The sequence below is a fragment of the Chelonoidis abingdonii genome, chromosome 2 (assembly GCF_003597395.2).
Source record: "Chelonoidis abingdonii isolate Lonesome George chromosome 2, CheloAbing_2.0, whole genome shotgun sequence".
In the NCBI taxonomy this organism is placed as follows: Eukaryota; Metazoa; Chordata; order Testudines; family Testudinidae; genus Chelonoidis; species Chelonoidis abingdonii.
This window is the reverse complement of record NC_133770.1, coordinates 150,387,640-150,407,856: the sequence shown is the minus strand read 5'-3', so window position 1 is coordinate 150,407,856 and position 20,217 is coordinate 150,387,640. Positions and strand designations below refer to the sequence as shown.

General features: G+C 45.4%; 1 protein-coding gene across 5 annotated transcripts in view; it reads left to right on the top strand.

Annotated features, from left to right (window-relative positions):
* The window catches only part of OGDH (oxoglutarate dehydrogenase), a 93,605-nt gene that overhangs the window by 38,157 nt on the left and 35,231 nt on the right, over window positions 1–20,217 (top strand). For 2 of the 5 annotated variants that reach the window (XM_032774508.2, XM_075062699.1), the window contains 2 exons: window positions 167–355; window positions 7,526–7,628. In XM_032774508.2, coding sequence (XP_032630399.1) covers window positions 167–355; window positions 7,526–7,628 — 292 coding nt within the window. Of the gene's footprint in view, window positions 1–166; window positions 356–7,313; window positions 7,405–7,525; window positions 7,629–18,532; window positions 18,578–20,217 lie in introns of all 5 variants that reach the window. The other 3 variants (XM_032774507.2, XM_032774505.2, XM_032774509.2) reach the window with 3 other exon arrangements.

The window sequence follows — 20,217 nt, the reverse complement described above, 5'->3', positions numbered from 1 at the left end:
GTGTGTGGATTTTTCACATCCCTGTGTGATGTAGCTGGGTCGACCTAACTTTTGAATGTAGATCAATCCTAATGCTAGTGTAGACAAGGTTTGGGATGGAATTTAATTCTTCTGAATTTTTGTGCAATGGATCTATCACTCTGCTTTTTCCTTTTTGTCTCCTTAGTCATGGGACATATTCTTTCGCAATGCCAATGCTGGGGCTGCTCCAGGTACTGCTTACCAAAGCCCCCCTCCACTGAGCACCAGCCTGTCTGCACTGACGCAAGCACAGTCGCTGGTTCAAGCACAACCGAATGTAGATAAACTAGTGGACGACCATCTTGCAGTGCAATCTCTTATCAGGGCATATCAGGTAAGAACGCTTTTGTGTGGTGATGGTGAATGGATGCCAGTCTTCAGTTCAGGATTTGCTCCTTTTTAAAGACACGGGGCCTGATTCTTGACTTCCTGCAGCTTGTATAGTCATTGCCACTTGCCTTGCACTAGTGTCAGTGCCTCCTAGACAAAGGGCAGTGTAATGAAGAATCAGCCCTGTTACTATTCAGGTTGTTGCCTGAAGTCACATGCAGAATTTTGGTGACTGGGTAAGCAAACTGCATGCTGTGTCACTTTTCTGAACTACTGGTGGAACTAAACTTGTTACCCTTGAGTGCTGGAAAAGGCTTCCATGGTTCTGGCTGTTCTGTGTTGCATTTACATGGTAAGTATAGCTTAAGAATGTTTTCTTGCTGTTCTGTGTGTAAAATCTACCTAATTTTAACTGCAAGCCACTGATCTATTGGGAGGATGCATTAGCTGACACTTCCTAAATAAGAGCCAAAACCATTGTTTTTACCCAAATAAAGTGATTATTACAGCTAAGCTAGTTATTAACCCCATCCCATCAGCTGCAAAACAAGAGACATACTTTTGCCCACCCCTGACTGTTTGGTTGATAATGAGTTTCTAGAATTAACTTCTTAACAATAATTCCTCTCCCACTTCATTCCTAGCTTAAAACGTGCTGCTGTGCAACAACTCTGTCTCCAGTGTTCCAACATACTTCCAGGATTAATCCCTGATATCCTAAAACAAAAATGAAGGATCCATTTCTCATCTGCAGTTAGGAAGAGGCCATGCTGTCGCTGGCTACTTAAATATGTTTAAATATGCTGACTGAAACATATGGATCAATACAAAGCTTGACGCCAAAAATCAACCTGTCAAGGGGAGCAGGCGTCCTCTCTCTTGGAGAGAACATCTATAAACTATGGAATCTTTGCTGCTTCTGATTTCCTTGCAGAGGCTGGTTTTTCTCAAGATGCTCTTAAATTTACCCTTTTTTGTGGTTTAGTGGTTTCGTATGCTGTTGCTGAGGGTGGTTCATATATTTTTAATTGCTCTCCACTTTGTCAGACCTGTGATCTTTATTGTGGACAAGTGTCTCACGATTTATACACTTCAAAAAGAAAGTAATCTCATCTGATCACCCCTCAACTCCGTACACATTGTCCCCTTTATTAGCAGCCCCTGTAGCAGGTTTGCAAAACTGCTAATTACCATTCAGAACTCTTTATTCTTAACTCGTGTCTCACCATCTCCCAGCTGCTGTCTGGCGTGCCGCTAGGGAAGAGCTCCCATGAGAAGTTGGGATCACTCCAGGCATTGTAGGGGTGTTATCACATTTGGAACTGTTGCCTAGGAAATTGGGTCACGCCTATACTTTCATAAAGGCTAGGTTTGTTTTCCTAGCCCCGAATGCAAACCTTGTTACCTGAACTGTCTCCCCACCGGGAGAGCTGAAATGAGCTCAGTTAATACAGCTGTTGTTCCAGCAGGATTGCTGTTGAGCGACATTGTGGTGCCTCTGCTTCTGCCCCTCCTGCTGCAGAGCTGTCTCTCCTCTGCAGAACTCTAGGCCTTGCATGCTCATGGAACAAGAGGTCAAGTTTGCAGTATTTAGCTCATACCCTGCTTGGTAATGCATAGGCACTGGTTCTAGGCCAAAAGTCAGGCCATCGCTCAAGGTCAAGTTGAAATCTGCTGTGGATGATTTTGGATCTCATCCCTGATTGTATGGCAGAATCATCCACTTCACTCTACTTCCCTCAGTACCAATGCTAATTCATGTTAGCAGCTAAACCCAATGTCTGCCCATTCTTGGTTTGTAGAATAAGCAGGCAAGCCAAAAAGAAAAATACTTGGATTTTAGTTGTGTACACGTAGTCCAGCCTGAGGTTATTGTGGGTTTTGTTTTGTTTTTTAAATCCAATTACTGGTGAATATCAAATCCCCGTTTCTTCCTTTTCTTTCCCTGCCACAGCCTTTGAAATGGCAGAATAAGAGTGTCCACACAGTGAGTTATACTGGTATAACTATTCTAGTCAAGTAGTGCCAGGATATCTTTCCCGTGGAGAGAAGCCCTTAAAGAAAAGACTACAGAGCCTGGCAGATAAAGCAGATGTTTGTAACATATGGCCTCTTTAAAAGCACGAGGCAATTACCATCTTAAAAACTGGATTGAACTTGAATATCTCCAAATTAATTATAGGGGAAGAAGAAACTGCTGAGTTTCATAATGGCAGGAATGGCGGTTTCTTCTTCGAATGACTTGCTCATGTGTATTCCACAGTAGGTGGGCATGCTCGCCACATGCACCAGTGCCAGAAGTTTTTCCCCTAGCAGTACCCATGGGGGGGAACACCCCCAGCGACCCCTGGAGTGGCGCCTCTCCCCACCCTCAGTTCCTTCTTGCCTCTAGTGAAGTACGTTGGAACTGCTTAGCTCCAGCCTTGCTGCAGCTTGTCCCCAGAACTGTTCGTTCAGCAGTACCTGTAGTCAGTTTAGTTTTCAGTGAAGTTTAGTTAGTGAGCCTGGGCCAGGGCATGCCCCGGGATTTAAGTCATGCGGCTCTTATAGGCAGTCTGTGCCAAGGAGTGACCCACACGCAGACTATCTGCGCTGCGTGGGAGAAACCCATATCAGCAAAAGGTGCAGGATCTGCAAGTTGTTGAAGCCCCGGACCAAAAAAGAAAGGGACATCAGACTCTGGGCCATCCTGATGGAATCAGCGCTGGTCCCAACCCTGGCACGCCGCTCTGATCTGGTACCGGCACCACGGCATTGGTACGCGGAGACCCTCCAGTACCTTCAACTAGTTGGCACTGCTCCCCTTCCACGGGGCATGGCAAGAGAACCAGAAAGACTCCCTCTTTGCGATGGCACCGAGGGAAGTCTGGGACAGAGGGTAGGCCCATGTCGAGTAGTCCTCAGTCCCCATCGGGCCCTAGGCCTCTGACTCACACAGAGCAGAGTAGCCCGGCCCCTTCGGAGCAGGCCTCTCTGGATGCCATCTACACCCAAAGTCCTCCAGGCGGCTAAGGAAGTTGTGTCCATGCTGGTGCTGGGAGCACCACCGATGTTGGGCCCCACGCTCCAGAAGCAAGCCGCCATTGCGATCACCGCAGTTACCGCCATCTCGGTCGAGGGAACGTTCCCGACACCACTCGCCACCCAATGACGGTACAGGGCTCAGTCCATGTGGATCACCTTCGACACAATCTAGACTGTCTGGATGGGTGCTGCTCAATCAGGACTCCCGGCACCACTTATCTTCATGGAATGAGCACAGATGGGACTGTGGCGGACATCGCTAACAGTCCTCGTCTTGAAGGCAGTATAGTAGTCGGTCGCGGCATGACCATCGACGTGAGTGCAGGCCTCGTCGGCTGCCTTCATGGCCCACGTCCTATTCAGGACATTTGTAGGGCCACCACGTGATCTTCAGTTCACACGTTTACCTCACACTGTGCAGTAGTCTCCCAAACCAGGGATGACGCCAGGTTTGGCAGGGTGCGGTACTCCATCCCGAGAACTTGTGAACTCCTACCCACCTCCAGCAGATACAGCTTGGAATCACCTACTGTAGAATACACATGAGCAATCTCTCGCAGAAGAAAAGACAGTTATCTTTCCCGTAACTGGTGTTCTTCGAGATGTGTTGCTCATGTCTATTCCACATCCTGCCCTCCCCGCAGCTGGAGTTGTCTGGCAAGAAGGAACGGAGGGTGGAGGGAACGCGCAGCTCCCCTTACACTGCACCAGGTAGGGGCCACTCCAGGGTTCACAGGGGGTGCGCTCTTCCCCCCCCCCCCCCGGGTACTGCTAGGGTAAAAACTTCCAGCACCAGTGCACTTGGCAAGCATGCACACCTGCTGTGGAGTAGACATGAGCAACACATCTCGAAGAACACCAGTTACGGAAAAGGTAACTGCCTTTTACTTTCTAATCATACCGGTAGTTATGCATCTGATTTAATTTTTGTAATGGCTGATAGAGGCTTTTGAGGCAGGAAAACAATCTGCCTTTGTACGATTATAATGAAGGAAATAGTCATATGCTACCCACTCAAGTGGAATTCCATACCTTGCTGCTCTCATGGCTGCCTACACAGTTCAGCATGCCTGCACTGCAGAGCTGCTTTGTGTTAAATCTAGGAGATAAAAGGAAAGTAATTTCTTCCAGCTCTCACACACATTCAGGGATTTGGGACTTGGGTTAGAAACCAGACAACTATCAAATCCATCTCCTGATGCTCTGAGTTCTGAGCTGTTTGATAGCCATAACTAGCCAAACTGACCCTCCTCTGTTCATAGTTACCAAAGAACATGATGTCCAGCATTGGAACCTCAGATCCCTTGACATGCATGATTTGAGAAGCTGAACTAGTTGATCTAATGGATCTCTCTCCATCTTTCAGTTACAGAACAATCCTCATGGATTATCACATGCCTGTTCAAAGGGTGGGGAGTGGGTCCAAGACTAGTGCAGGGGAACGTTTTTATTATTCTAATCCAAGACTGTGGGGAGTCATCAGCAATAACTCTGGAGAGGTCACGTGATGCGGGCGCTCAGTGCTTTCTCAATGAGTTCCCCTAATATCAAGCCCTAAATTCTGGTTTCTCAACGGATTAAACCACAGAAATCACTTCCCAAACCTCAGTGGAATCCTTTACAGTACTAAGGCCTTGCCTATACATCCAAGTTGTACCACTAACTATCCCAATATAACTAAAGCGGTACCACACCACAGTTATGTTCAGGAAAGGAAATAAGCTATAGCACTGTAAGGTGGTGTTATATCTGTATAACTGGGTCCACACTTGAGTGGGAACTGCAAATATGATATCTTAACTTGCAGCTCAGAGTGGAAGCTGATCAGCAAGGGAGTTAAAATGTCTGCAAAATCTAGAGGCCTGGTCGCCAAGATCAGGCAACATACTGCCTTCAACTTGTAGTAAGCTTTCAGAAATCAAAACACTGCTGCTGTTTATTCCACTGGTGTCAGCTGATTTTGAAACTGACCTGATGTTTCAGTTAGGGGGCCAGGAGACAGAGTTTAAGGCCCAGACAGATACACCCATCTGCAGCTTCTGGACAACAACCTCCTAGCTGGAGAATAAAAACTAGAGATATTGAAAATAGAAGCTATTAACTCAAAGTTTCAGCAGCTGAGCAAGCAGTTGGTGGAAATGACCCTAGTGGTTTCTGAGGGAAGAACTCATAACTCATCAGCAGGAAACAGTTTGGCATGAGACTTATTCAAAAAACTAAATTCGGATCTGGCATAATATCTCTTTGTGGTGTTGGGTCTCTGCACATGTGAGCAATAGCCAGATCTGAACCCTCAGTAACACTTTTTTCTGAGTTTGAGTGGTATCTTCCCAAGCTTTTCTGATATCAGAAGAAGAACTCCCAAAGCTGTGTCTGAAGAATACCTAACAATTCACATAAGTAGAAAACTACCCAAAGTCTGTAATAGACCAGAGATGGATTGAGAAACATCCTTTATCAAACCAATGTTTGATAATTCTGTGTTTGGGTGTCTATACTGTGCTCCTCGCTGTGGTATCTAGGTGCCCATACTTATTCCTTAACAGTCTAAAGCTCTTTAGAAAGATGAGCTTCAAACCTGACTTGTAATATTGGCCTTTGATGGGTAACATCCTGCTTAGTTTGGAACTTGGTGTCAATGGTAAGGTGGGGGCTACGCTAGAATGAAGAAGACTAAACTATTTGAGAGTCACCTTAGGACCATCCTCTGTGCTGAAAGCACTTTGCTATTTCTGTGCTTAAACTTGTTGAGTGGTTTTAAGTCTTGTTCCTTGGTTCAGTCAACCATTTATGAAATTGAACTGATGTGTCTACCTAACTTCAGTCTTGGAGCATTACTAGCTGCTCTTGTGCTCCCAAGCCAACCCACAACTCCTTCTCTTTGGATGATTGTTGCAATGCAACAGGACTATATATTCTCTGCACTAACTAGTCATTCACGTTTAAGCCTGCCAGCCAACTTGGCATTAGTCTGACCCCTAGGATTGTTAACCTGGGAGCTGACTCTTAACATGCTATGATGCTTACAAGAAATAGTCATGGTTTAGTTTTTAAATTCTGGAAACTTGTATGATAACAAGTGCCTCTCCTGTACAGATCCAAGGTGGTGGTAGGTCTACTCTTTGCTTTGGGATCACTTCTCTGATCTTCGAGAATCTTTCAGTGGAGAAGAAAATCTTTGCTTTGCCTATATTGAATTTGCCCCCCAGTGTTATAAATTTCTTCACTGTAGAGAAGGTGTTCTGCTGCATTCATAACCATGTGAGCCTTCTGGGCTGCTATCTGGTGTTGAGCTGAGAAACTTCACGCTGTAAATGTTTAAATATGAAACCAGGACATCCTAGCAATCCAAGCGGAAACAAAATAAGAACAACTTACCAAACCACACAACATACAATAGATCTACTTTCTTGTGTCCTAGCTACTGTGGGTTGAAAGGGAGCCCTAGGATCTGATTGGGACCAGGAGGCTATTAATAATGTTTCTCTTAGGCATATGTTCAGGTCATGCTTGTCAATCCCTTGACCTGTAATTTAGGAAATGCTTTCAGAAATTATCTGACAGAGCTCAAAAGTCCCTCTGCAGAACATGAAGACATAATCCCTTCCCCAAAGCACTTACAGTCTAAGTAATATCCCCTCCACAGCTTACTTTGAACTGTAAAATGGAGTTAATAATGGTTAACTCAGGGCGGGGGCAGGAGAGGGGTGGAGCGGAGCGGTGGAGGGAAGTTCCAGGGCCATGCTGATAAACTTTGTATATGGTGTATACTCCATGTTGCTCTTAAACGCAAGTTGTGATGTTTATGGGCAACTTCTTTATACATTACATGCAATGGATCCCTTTTGTACAGTGGCTTTGCAGAATGGGTGGAATGTGAAAATGTATGTCTCTTTTAATGAACTTGTTTAATAACTGATCTGTGTTGTTGCTTCCAGGTCAGGGGTCACCACATTGCAAAGCTTGATCCTCTCGGCATTAGTTGTGTAAATTTTGATGATGCACCAGTAACTGTTTCTCCAAACGTCGGTGAGAATTACTCTGCAAATTAATTCGAATGTAATTTAACTTTTTTTTATCCCTTCCCTTTCCTTTCCCCCCCTCTGTTTTTGGTATCCACTTTCCTTTCCATTCCTGGCCCATTTCATAGATTCGAGGGCATCATGTAGCACAGCTCGACCCCCTGGGAATCTTGGATGCAGATCTGGACTCGTGCGTTCCAGCTGATATTATCACATCCTCAGACAAACTGGGTGAGGGCTTTGAGAGCAGTTAGTGCCGCATTGCTTGAGCTCCTCCTCTCACTTTCACAGCTTTGTTGTAGATAGAGCGCTTCACCAGGAAGAGGGGTCTTAAGTTTCCTTAGTAATGATCACGTTCTAAATTTGTATCTGGTGAAATGCTGGCTTCACCAGACTAGCAGCAGCGCAAAAGTTCTACTACGACTACTCCTAGTTATCCTAGTGGACGTGTGTTGTGCCATATGGTAGAGCTAGGAGCCATGTTATCTCTCGTCTCCTATCAACATTTGTTAATTTCACATTGCGGTTAGTGGATTGACTAGTCCAGTGGTGCAAACAATTGCATTTCTGTGGAAATGTAAAGTGATGGGGGAGACAGATATCATGGAGACGGGTGTTCATGCTTCCTTTCCTTAGCATCCTTTGCTACTGGAATCCTCAAAGCGCATTGCTGCTTTCTCCCCAACAGGCTGCTGCTGCTTCTGGAGGGCATGGTGGTAGCCCTCAGCAGGTTGGAGAAGACAGGAGCTTTGGTATTCTCCATGCAAGAATAGTGCCATCAAAAAGAAATCTCTTGAATTATCCACAGTCAATGTCATGGTGCTAATTTTGTGACAATGCTGTTGCATTCCTTAGTTCCTTGGCTTGCTGTGGAACTTTAAAACAAGTTGATTGCACAGTTTCAACTCTGACCAATAATTGTCTGCTAGTGATCATGACAAGGAAGCTTTGGAATGTCTTCCCATATTAAGTAGAGAGGTTGGAAATACCGTGCTTTTGGTTGGAAGGTGTGTGTGTGTGGTGTTCAGTACTTGCCATTCTGTCCGAAAGGTGCTGAAATTCCAGTACCTCACAGCAGTGTCTAATTTTGATGTCTGTAGTGTGCTGCCATTCTTCTAGTCTAGATCATGGTGGCTGAGCTCTCTTAACTTGCTGGTGCTTTCCAAGGGTTTTTAAACCTGATTCTGTAAGCTCTCCTAAGCAGCATGCTTCTAACTTAGACTAGAGCAAGAGTATTGACCACTAACCCTGACATGAGTGAAACACCTGTTCGGAAGATATTGTGCATGTAAATGTATTTGATGATGTCTTGTCCAGCTATCAGTACAGGAACAGGAACATGCTGCTGGAATCTACTCAGGAATGTGCAAGGGGAAATAATTTAAAAAATCAACTTGTTTGGCTTGGCTGAAGCATACAGGATTATTGAAGCAGTGGTTGCATTGTAGCTATGAAGGTCAGGTAATTCTGTCTACGATCATTCATTGTTCCTAGAGCTCTTGACATTTGGGTCTGATTTTTGTATTCAGGTTTATCATTAGCCATTCAGTCCTTTGTAGTCCAGTACAACTTCAAAACAAACAATCTTAGCTGGTGCTGACTCCATCAGTGAGCAGTGATGAGAGGCTTGCTTTTAGACACCCAGATTCATCAAACAAGGGAAAACCTTTCGCAATCTCGGCCCAATGTCCAGAAAACGCGTATCTAAATAGAGTTGTCTGGGTCTGTGCCCCAAAGACCAGTGAACTCTGGGTGGAGCTAGTTCTGTGGCTGGTATCTCTTCATGTTGATGGCTTAGCCTGTCAGTTCCCAAGAGTCCAGATCCAGGAAAAAAAAGGAATGTTTAATCTGATGTCTGCTAACTGCATCACTGGAAACAGCTGATGAGCATTTAAAATCACTTGGTGGCTCTTAGTCTAGTCCTGTGCCTATGTTTGTGGAAGCAAGATGGGTAAAGGTGGTTTTGAGCCACATCTTGTGCTCCCTGGATTCTGAGATTGTGTGGCACCCTGCACACCCCCTCATGTAAAGTAGAACAGCCTTGTGCTGCTTTAATTTTAAGCTCTACTTCCTGTAAGCCCTGGAAAGCAAAGAATAGTCATAGTGAGTGTGTTACAGCCATGACTCCAATGCACCCCCTACAGCTGGGGGGATGTTTGAGAGTTGGGCCAGTGTAGACTCTTACAGCAGGCTGTACACCAGCTGGGGAGGTCTCTGTGCTCAGTATTCTCATAAGGCTGTTTCTGCCCTCCGAGGCAACTTTTATGCTGCCAAAGGGGCATTAGTGTAGGTAAGAATTGGGGCCCCGTATCACAGCACTAAAAGGAAGAAACTTCTTGAACTGAACTAAATTTAGCACTGAGCTGAGTACTGTTCTAATCTGGAAAATGCCTTGTCTTTAAAGGCATAGTAGGTTTCTGCCTCACAGGTTCAAGCACATCTGTTCATTTAAATGCAAAATTGTGTTTTCTGTTGGGATTCTGCTCTTATTCTCAGCTCGCCAGTTTTGCAGTACTGACAGAAAACACGTTTTAACTTTAGTAACATTCTGTTGATGTATGAGCTAGAATAGAGCTGGAGCAGAGCAGGCTGAAATCCATTAAGGGAGAAATTGAGGGCCAGCACAAAACCTACCTGTAGGCTGTATGTCTTAAACTGGTGCATACACACCACTTAAAGTCTGAGGATATCTGCTGATTCTAGACCCTGACTAGACTTGGGGATGTATTAACATGTTTTCTAAAAATAACACCCGAAGTCACCAGTTACTTCTGAAATCTTGTTCTTAACATCTTTTCCCCCAGTCTTTACTAAGATCAGTGTAAAAAGCTGCATAAGATTTTCAACATTAGCAGGGTTACTATTTACAGCATTTTTCTCATCCTGTCAAGGGAACAGTTGCTACATGAATGTGAAAGGGAACTTGTCATTAAATAAGAGGATGGCTGTAGAATTCAGCCATGTGTGGAAAGATTCCGGATATGAGAAGTATAACAGTACATCTGAGCATCCGGTTAAACACAGGTTGTTCTGCTCTGGCACAATCCTCACCAGGATCAGAGTGTTTGCTTCATTAAAGAAAAATAATTTAAAACTGGATGTCTTCCCCCAAATGGGCATTGCAAGATCTAAAAGCAGGAACAGTGCTTTGGAAAGGCTGTAGGAACACCGGATGGGTCAGCAAGCACAAGAGAAAAGTAAGCACTAACACAGATGTCTGCTGAAGAGTTCCTGCAATCTGTGAAAATCTGTGTCGAGTAAAATCCTAAAGTTGTTCAAGAACAAGATAAGAAGCCAATAAGAATGTTGTAGAACTTTTGTCTTTGAGTGTCTCAGCTTTCCCTGCTGCAGTTAAAACTCATTGTGAAGGAATCTGATCGGTCAGGAAGTTCTAAATGAAGTTAGCTGGCTTAGCTGTGAGCAGATATGCATCAGCTATGGCCTGGTCTACACTACGCGTTTAAATTGATTTAAAGAGCGTTAAATCGATTTAACGCTGTACCTGTCCACACTACAATGCCCTTTATGTCGATATAAAGGGCTCTTTAAATCGATTTCTGTACTCCACCTCGACGAGAGGAGCAGCGCTAAATTCGATATTAACTTATCGGATTACAGTTAGTGTGGACGGAAACTGATGTTATTGGCCGCCGTGCCGGTATCCACAGTGCACCACTGACCGCTCTGGACAGCAATCTGAACTCGGATGACGGGCAGGTAAACAGAAAGCCCCGCAAACTTCTTGAATTACGTTTCCTGTTTGCCAGCGTGGGAGCTCTGATCGACGGTGCATGCAGTCTCAATCCAAAAAAGCTCCAGCATGACCGCTACGAGATACCTGATGGTCGCTTTATGGGAGACAATCTGTTGTATCAGAGCTCCGTTACAGAACATGAAATGCCAAAGCGGTTCGAAAAAAAATCTCCAGCCTACACACCGCTGCGTGACAGGCGTAACGACCAAGACTCAAATGACGTCATAGGGAGGGAGGGTACTGAGACTCCAGCTATCCACAGTCCACAGCATCTCTGGAAAAGTATTTGCATTCTTGGCTGAGCTCCCAAGTCTGTAGTTCAAACATGTCTGGCGTGTTAGAATGGCTCCTCAGTCCCCCCCCTCCCCCATGTGAAAGAAAGGAAAAATCATTTCTTACTTCTCAGTGTTCACCCTATGTGTACTGAATGCTGCTGTAGACGCGATCTACAGCGTGAGGCACTATCCGCTCTCTCCCCCTCCCCTTGTAGCGTGCAGTCAGACAGGTAACCTCCTCAAAACCCCAGGCTATAACTGATCAATTCATGAGGAATGATTCCTGGTACTTCCCATAGGATAGACAGAACAGCTATAAGCATCTTCATCATAGCAACTGGGCTTCAGCCCCCTCCTTCCCTGATGTTAAAGAAACCTTCTGTACCTCCGCTGACTTCATGCCGGAGGCTGCCCCCCCCTCATTTATTCAAAAAAAAAAAAAAACCAAGGGTCCCCTCTTGTTCTATTCTATTCCTGCATTCTTTTAACTTCATGACCACAAATGGAGGGGGACAGTGCACGGTAGCCCAGAAGCTTGGGGGAGGAGGGATAGCAGCGTGGAGGTTGTGGGGACCCCCTTGTAATACTGACACAAGAGCGTGCTTCTGATACACTGGTCTCTAATACACTTGCCCCTTATTCTAGGCGGACTGACTCTATTTTAAACATGTAAGGGAGGGATTGACTAGTTCCAAGTGAGTCAATCCCAATTTTGCTTTTGCGTTCGCCGGCGCGTTTCAGCAGGGGCACTATGATAGCCAGCGGACATACAGAGGAAGAGATAACATCATCTCATGCATGTTCTCCGCAGTAGCGGTACAAACGACCGGTAACCATCTCTGCTATCATTGGCAAAAGCAAGTGAATGTCTGTGTTACGCTGGAGTATCGCCTCTCTCTCCACGGATCCAGTACACTACGGTCGGAAAAAAAAAAAGGCTGAACGGGCTCCATGGTTGCCGTGCTTATGGTCTGTTTGTCTTTTCCAGGGCAATCCAGGAAAAACGCTCGCGAAAGGTGTTAGCTGATGTTTCCCGAGAAGGAATGGACTGACGACTTTATCAACCCCCCGACAATTAAGATTCAACCCTGAATTTCCAAGAGCGAGACTGCGGGACTATGGAAGCTACGGAAGTGCACCCACAATGCAACGCTTCAGAATCTACTAGCCTGCGGAGCATGGACGCACAACGCCGAATTACTGTGCCTAGTGTGGCCGCATGAAATCGAAATTATAATATCAGTTTTATAAAACCGATTTTAGCAAATTCGATTTTGTCCCGTAGTGTAGACGTGGCCTGTGACTCCAAAGGAAGAAATAGTCTTACTAACAGGTATAATCGAGTTATGCTTGAGGGAACAGACTTTTAGAAGACCGCTGTGCCCAGCAGCTAAACCGGCATGTGTTTGAAAAGCTGGTCCCTTCATTTAGGAGCCAAAGGCCTTATCTAAACACACAAGATGTACCGTGTTAACTACGCCGATATAGTTAAGTAGTTAAAACACAATACACACACACATGCAACCATGCTAGGGATTTTACTTGTATAACTAGATCAGTTTAAAAAAAAATGCATCCCAAGCCAACCTAGTTTATAGCAGTACAAAATCTGGGGGTAGGCCAGACCTAAATGAGCATCTGGCCCCAAGTGCTTAACCCGGCAAGAATTTCAGTTCAGCTCTCTTTAGAAGAGATTAAAACCAGAGTGGTGAAGAGCAACCCAGGGAGACTTGTGGAGGATTTAGCAGTGCAGGGAAGGAAACTAAATCTACAAAGCAAATGTCTAGGATTCCTTTCTACAGAGAGACTCTGACACTAGCTCTAACCAGAGGGCCGTGGAGTGGGGAAATGTCCTGTGCATTTACTTGGTGTGTGGGCCAAATGCTGTATTGGGATCAAATGTGACTGCTCAGGCTGTGCAAGGCAGCTGGGAATGGGCTGCAACTGACCTGCAGAAATTTCCTCTGGTATAGAGGGGCTCTCTGCTGGCTCAGATGTGCTTGATCTGAGCCCTGTCTGTACCTGGCCCACCATCAGTGTAGTGAGGAGGGAAGGAGCTTGCCAGAGTTCACTATGTTGGTTCCCTCACTGGTGTAGACTGTGGGTTCCATTAAGGACCCTACATCTGTGGTGCAACTTAGAGCTGCTTATCAGCAGTTCCAGGTGATGATGGTGCTGGAGGGTCTGGGAGCTGTAGCTGGTTACCTAATGTTCCCTTCTTTCTCTGGTGCTGATGGTGTAGGAGATAATCTGGCATAGCGTTTCTCTGTGCTGCCTTTTCCTTTTGCAGGGCAGTGTGGATTGTGTCTGACCGTGTCATGAAGTCATAATGCTGAATACATGGCGCTATTCACACCAACATCAGTGTGAAGTTGCAAATGGGAGCAAGAGAAGAGTCAGAATGAACATCATAACGGCTTTGATGGGGCAGTTCCATCTCATTTGTTGAGATGAATAATAGAAATGTAGAGCCGGAAGGGACCTCAAGAGGTCACGTAGTCCATCCCCAGCACTGAGGCAGGATTAAGCATATCTAGACTATCCTATCTACACCATGAATTTTGTTTAATTATGACTATCTGAAAGCTCTCCTCAGAATGATAGTCTCAAGGAGCTAGGCTATGCATGGTTCTTGTACTGGTTTAACTTTTGGCTAGGGGTGTGATCTGTTTTACCAAAATAGGTAAATCATTGCAGACTTCAGAGAAGCAGGCCTGAGGCCCAATGGAGGGCCTTCTGCAGCAGATGAGTTAATGGGAAAACTAAACTTAGCAATACTAGCTTGGAAACAAACACTCTTTCTCTCATTTGTGAATGAGAGCGCCCATAGGAAAATATTGGTGACAATGCCATAGGCAGGTACAGCAGAGGACACATCCAATACATATATTTATACTGCAAGTGCTGACCTGACCTTCTCTGGAGCATTTGGAATGCCATTAGCTACAACATTTATATGCAAGACTGAGTCAAGCCCAGCTCCAAAATCCTACATCATTGGCAGGCAGTGTGTTGCCAGGATTTCCTTTTTTAAACTGATGACAATCTCCAGAGCCAGAAAATGGGTCTGGATTAATGAGGATTTTGTTCTGATGTGACACCATAGCCAAGCTAGTTCAGATCTTTGCTGTCCTAAAAGCCATATGTGGCTGCTGAGTTCAATCTGAAACCAGTGGGTTTGAAGAGGTGCAAATTAACACACAGCCCTGGCCTATTGTATTAGATTTTGGAAAAGGCAAGCTAAAAAGCTCTTGTGCAGTCAGTGTTTTTAAAGCTTAAAAAAAAGTGGTGACTGACAACAAGATACAACTGATCTGCCAGCTATGCAGCTTCGTTTTCTCACTGTTCCCTAATTAGCCCCACCCATTCGGGCTGCCACTGCCCAAGCAAGTAAACAAAGTTGCTTCCTAAGAAATAGGACAAAACCAGATGTTTTTCAGATGCCAAAGAGCACAGTCAGAAAGCAATAATTTCCCCTTCTTCAGACTTCTCTGCTATAAACAGAGGAGAGGTACTAAACGGAATAATTCATAAAGTTATTGTATTGAAAACTAAGATTCAGGTTGGATGGCTGTTGGCACATGATATAATCTAGGGACAAGTGAAGAGGTTGCCTTGCTCTGCTATTCCAGGGCATCCACAGCTGCCTAACAAGAGCTAGGCTGGCATCTTGCCACAAGGCCCAGGAGTGTAGAGATGTACAACTGTGGGGATTACAGGACCCAGAGTGCATTATGCCACTTTGATCAGAGCAGACCAGTCTCATTACACAGCTGGACGTTTAACCTCTAGAATAAAACTGAGGGCAACCACAGAGCACTGTGGGCCATGTCTAGCCATGTAACCTGTCAGCTGCATACTGGTCACCTCTGTTTTTACTGAGGTATCTCTCACTCCTCCTCCTCCTCTCCTCTCTTCCAGGAGTGAGAAGCTGTGAGCCTCATTCTGATCTCACTTACAGTGGTATGAATCACTGAAGTGGGTGGGGGAGAGGACGATAGGGGTCTGTGTGTCTCTTGGTTTAATGCCTTTTCCCTATGTGTGCCTTATATGAGAGGATGATGTGGGACTGAAAAACTGAATCCTTCAGATTTAGTGTTATCATTCATCTAAATCCCAATTTCAGCACTGGTACCCCCCTGGCCTTAGGCAAAGACACTTATGCCTCCATTTCCTCATCTAGAGGTAATACTTGCTTGTCATTCAGGACTGCTGCGACCTATATACTGTTGGTAAAGTGCTTTAACTGTGGGGAAATGCTATACTAGTATCAGGAGGTCATGTACTGTTACTCTTGCCACTGGGGGGCACTTAGCAGACCTCTCTGCCAATGCTATTCACTGGCTGGTAGCTCAGGGATCATTAAAGAGAGGAAGAACACCTAGGCCTTCTCTTACAACTTGATCTTGCAAACTTTGAGTCACCAGCAAGACAAGTACAAATATTCTGGTCACTGGCCTAGGATCTGCAGTAGCCTGTTTATCACATACGAAGCTAATTTCTAAGCAAATCCTGCTCGATGTTATCTTAAAATGGTTTCTTGACACTTGGTCTGCAGTTAACGAGCAGAATGGTTAATTACTCTGATTTTTATTTGTCCTGGTGACATGATCTGCTTTCAATGTCCATGCAGTGAAATACATGGAGATCAGCTTTAGTACAAGTTCTGCAGCTAATAGCTTGGGTACAAGATACTGTTGAGTGTATGCTGTAATTAAGAGGGGAGTAGCACAGAGCTAGTTTCCGAAACTGATCTCTTGCTTTTCAAAGGGCTTTTATTTAGCAATTTGCTGCTATTGCTGCTCTTTTAGAAACTCCTTTTGACTTAAAAACAATGTGACCCCATTTATGCCAAGAAATGTGTAAGGGTATTGAAGCCTGTGTGAGAAGAAGTTTGAGGTTGGGATCTCCAGAAAGACTTAAGCACCCAGTTTCTCTGGAATGTTAGTGGGGTGTTGGTGCTGAACTTCCTTATTTTCCTTTGAAAATTCCAGCCAAACTCCCTGCTGCCAGTAATGGATCTGATGGACAGTGATACAAAGAGAACCATGTTAGCAATTAAAATCCAAGGTGTGCCTTGAGTCTTTGCAGCAGATTCCACCCTATGCTAGATGCTAAGGGGGGGGAATGTATTGAAATCAAGGTACAGCAAGTTAGCCAGTGAGCCCGTTTATGCCCCTGGATGAGTTGTTGGGCGCATTCATCAGTGGTGCTTGTGGCCCTGTTGCGCCTTCCTCTTCAAAATCTAGCTCCAAGAGGCTCAACAAGCAGGTGATTTCCCAAACCCAGATTGATCTTCTGTGTTGCTTATGTGATCACTGGGCAGCATACAGGATTATTTGTAACCAGAGACTCCCAAACCTTCCTCCCCTTTTCAAACTGCTGTCTTCCTTCTCCCGCTTTAACTTGGGTACTCAGACATTGAACCAGTTTTTCTCCCCACCCCCACAGCCCCCTTTCCTCCCCACTGTAACTTCTTGATAACTCCCTGATAGTTGTTGTATCCAAGCCTGGCTTTACCTGCTTAATCTGGTATAAGCATTTTATGCTGTCCTACACATCCCCTCTGAGTTGTCAAATTGTAGAGCAGCTCCTATTCCTGGTCCAAATGCCCTTTTGGAAAAGCATGTTAAAGTAACCCTGAAAAGAGTTGCATGGAATGGACTGTCCTGAGCCTGCATCTGTCTGTGTTCTTGTAATCATTCAGGCTCTGACCTCTCTCACAAGCCAACATATGCTGCTTGTCCTTGATCTTATGTAAGTAAAAGATAGTGGCATCTAACCTCTAGCTCTGAAATGACCAGGCAATCACGTGGAGTAGTTCAGCAAGCTCACGAGTGATTAGAAGAGATGGGCTGAGGGAGGTGTGGTCTCTCTGATCAGGAGTATGAATGGATGGGTAAATTTGGTGTGCCTGAACATTTTCTCTGCCTGAAAATCTCATTCCACAAGCCAGTAAGTTTCAGTAGCACGTTGGTCAGATCCAGTCTTGCCTAGATCCCCTATATGGAAGTGTACTGCTTCCTTTCTCACCGAGACAGCTGTGAACTTAGCCTTCCCAGTTCACACTGGGGGTTTATGCTCCATGTTTTCTGCTGTAGAGGTTCCCAGTGTGTGATCTACTGAGAGCTGGCTGCTCATCTGTTGCTGGCTTGCCTCCTTTCCGGCTGCTAAAATGTCATTAAGACAGCTTAAAAACTACACTGCATATGTCACTGTTCTCCATGCAAGCAATTGCCTAGGGGCATTGTGGAACAGCCAAAGGGAGGAGAGATGTCTCACATGTGGTCCATGCTATGAAAATGGTTGAGCCCCCAGTCTTTCTAACCCACAAATGGAGATTTGGCACTGCTAACCAGCTGTAGCCCATCCTGCGCAGGAGTCCAGCGTGTTGACTGCCTGTGTCCCCAGCATGTCCGACTCCATCCAGCATGCTCACAACTAGTGTCAGAAACAACAAGGCATCTTGCATGCGTGGCTCTCCATTAAATGAGCAAGCCATTAATAACACTTTTATACACAGGGCACACTCGAGTCAGTGCATAGACTGTGATCAGAACATTATCCCTGTAAGGACAGGTGTGCATCTCTGTGTCTGTCAGCGTGCAGAGAACCTGTTCTCCTCTGTCTGTGCCTTGCACTGATGTTGCAGAGGCAGCTGCACTGTGGCTCTACATCCAATTTCCTTGTAGCTGAATGCTGTCAGCAATCCATTGTTACTCTTTAGGGATGACCTTGAAAATCCTGTCTCCCGCCAGCAGCAAGGATGTTTTGTTTAGGGGAACAATAAGAGGAGATCTCAAACCATGCAGCTCAATTGCTCCCCAGTGTCAGTGACACCTCTCACTTTCACCTGCACCCTCTTTGCAGCTGGCATTCTGAAGGATTTCCTCATGGATCTCTTCGCTAGTATAATGCGTAGTCATCCCCCATTCTAAGCCTTCCCTCCTAAGGTGATTTTGACTATATTTGAATACTTTTATTTATTTTTATTTTTTTTTAACTTGTGCTTTCCATGACTTCTCTTCACAGTTCTGGTTTTACTAACTTTGACTGCATCTCTCTGTCTTCTCCCTTCTGCATCCCATCTTTCCCTCCCCTCCCAGATCTTGCAGTGTTCAAGGAGCGGCTGAGATTGCTAACAGTAGGAGGTATGCAAATAATGAGCTTTTAACCCTTCTGGAGTTCAGGACTCTTTGAATAGGTTATTCTGGGCATGTGCAGAGCGGGTAAAGTTACAAAATCCTTCCATGTTTCATCAACAGTGTCAAGTGTTTTTGTATTGTTTTTTAATTTCTCTCTGAATAACAGTGCCTGAGCTAAATGCTTGGTTAGTGATGCTGCCAATATGCATAGACTCATTTTAATCCTGAGTTTTTCAGGTGCTTTCCATACTGTCCACTTGCATGTCTGGCTTGCCAGAAATCCTATTTCATTGTGCTCAATCATTCTCTGGTATCCTGATATCTTCTAGAGCCTACAGCCTGTTTTGAATTGGCATAATAGTTGAGTAGCTTTCAATGCACCTACCTTTCTTTGACCAGATAACATTCATATTACTAGGTCCACTTTGCTTTCATCTGAGTTGTTGTTGTTGTGCATGGAGGCCAGTTTTCCCTGTTGGGCACCTAAGGTCAGGCCCTTCTCAGTTTCCGCCTCTAAACAGTCTGTCAGAGTTGCTGAGCATCTGTGTTGCCATTGACTTCCCTGTGCTTAGCAGATTTGAAAAATCAAGCACCTAAAGGAACTGCCTAACTTCCAGGCATCCAAACTGGGGAATTTTGGGCCAGTGTTTTAAAGAGGTGATCTCTGTGTTAGAATAAAATAACCCTATATAGTGAATAAATAGAAAGGTTAGGGAGAGCCTGACCACACTGTACTGCCATTGGACCATGTCTGTGTGCTTCTTCATAGTCCTGTTCTACAAGTTACATGCGGTGACATGGAGGAGTATGGGGGTGAGTAACAAGGGAATTTGTCCCAGCTGTGTGGGCTGGAAACAGCCCACAATCAGATGTGCCCACTTACAGACTGATTATATTCCTTTTTCCTGCTGTCACCTGATCCTTGAATCTTGCCCTCCTGGCTTGCATCTGACCTAGATCTAAATTGCCTGTGTGCGAACTCTGCCCCTAATCCACACCCTCTCACACCCAGTTATATGAATTGATCTCTGGTTTCTGTAAATACTGACATTAATAAAAAAAAAACAAAAACAAAACTGGAGCATAGCAAGGGAGCAGAGAAACAAAGGTCTGAAAATAACCCTGGACGTTGATCCTAGTGTTCACGTAGCCACCATAAAATTAAAGCAAAAAATCAAGGGAAGCTCAGAAACCTGAATCTGTAACTGCAGTCCCATTGTTCCCAGGTGCAGGGGCAGCAGGTTTGTGTAATTTTTGGTGGTGCCCAGAACAGGTCCAAGTCTCTCTCTCCTCTCTTTCACCCACACCCCCGCCCCCACCTGCCTAAGGCTCTGGGTGGGAGTTTGGGAGTTGGAGGGAGATTGGCGTGCGGGAGAGGGTGAGGAGTGCAGCTCTTACCTTGGGCAGCTCCCGAAAGGGACCTACACACCTCTCTGGCAGTAGCTCCTAGGCAGGGGGCTGAGGGGTCTCTGCATACTGCTGCCCACAGGCACTATCCCCGCAGCTCCCATTGGCTGCAGTTGTGGGAGCTGCAGAGTTGGGGCTGGTACAGCGCGCGGAGACACACGTCCCTCCTGGGGCCACAGGGACATGCTGACTGCTTCTGGGAGTGGCGCGGAGCAAGGGTGGGCAGATGGCAGCACAGC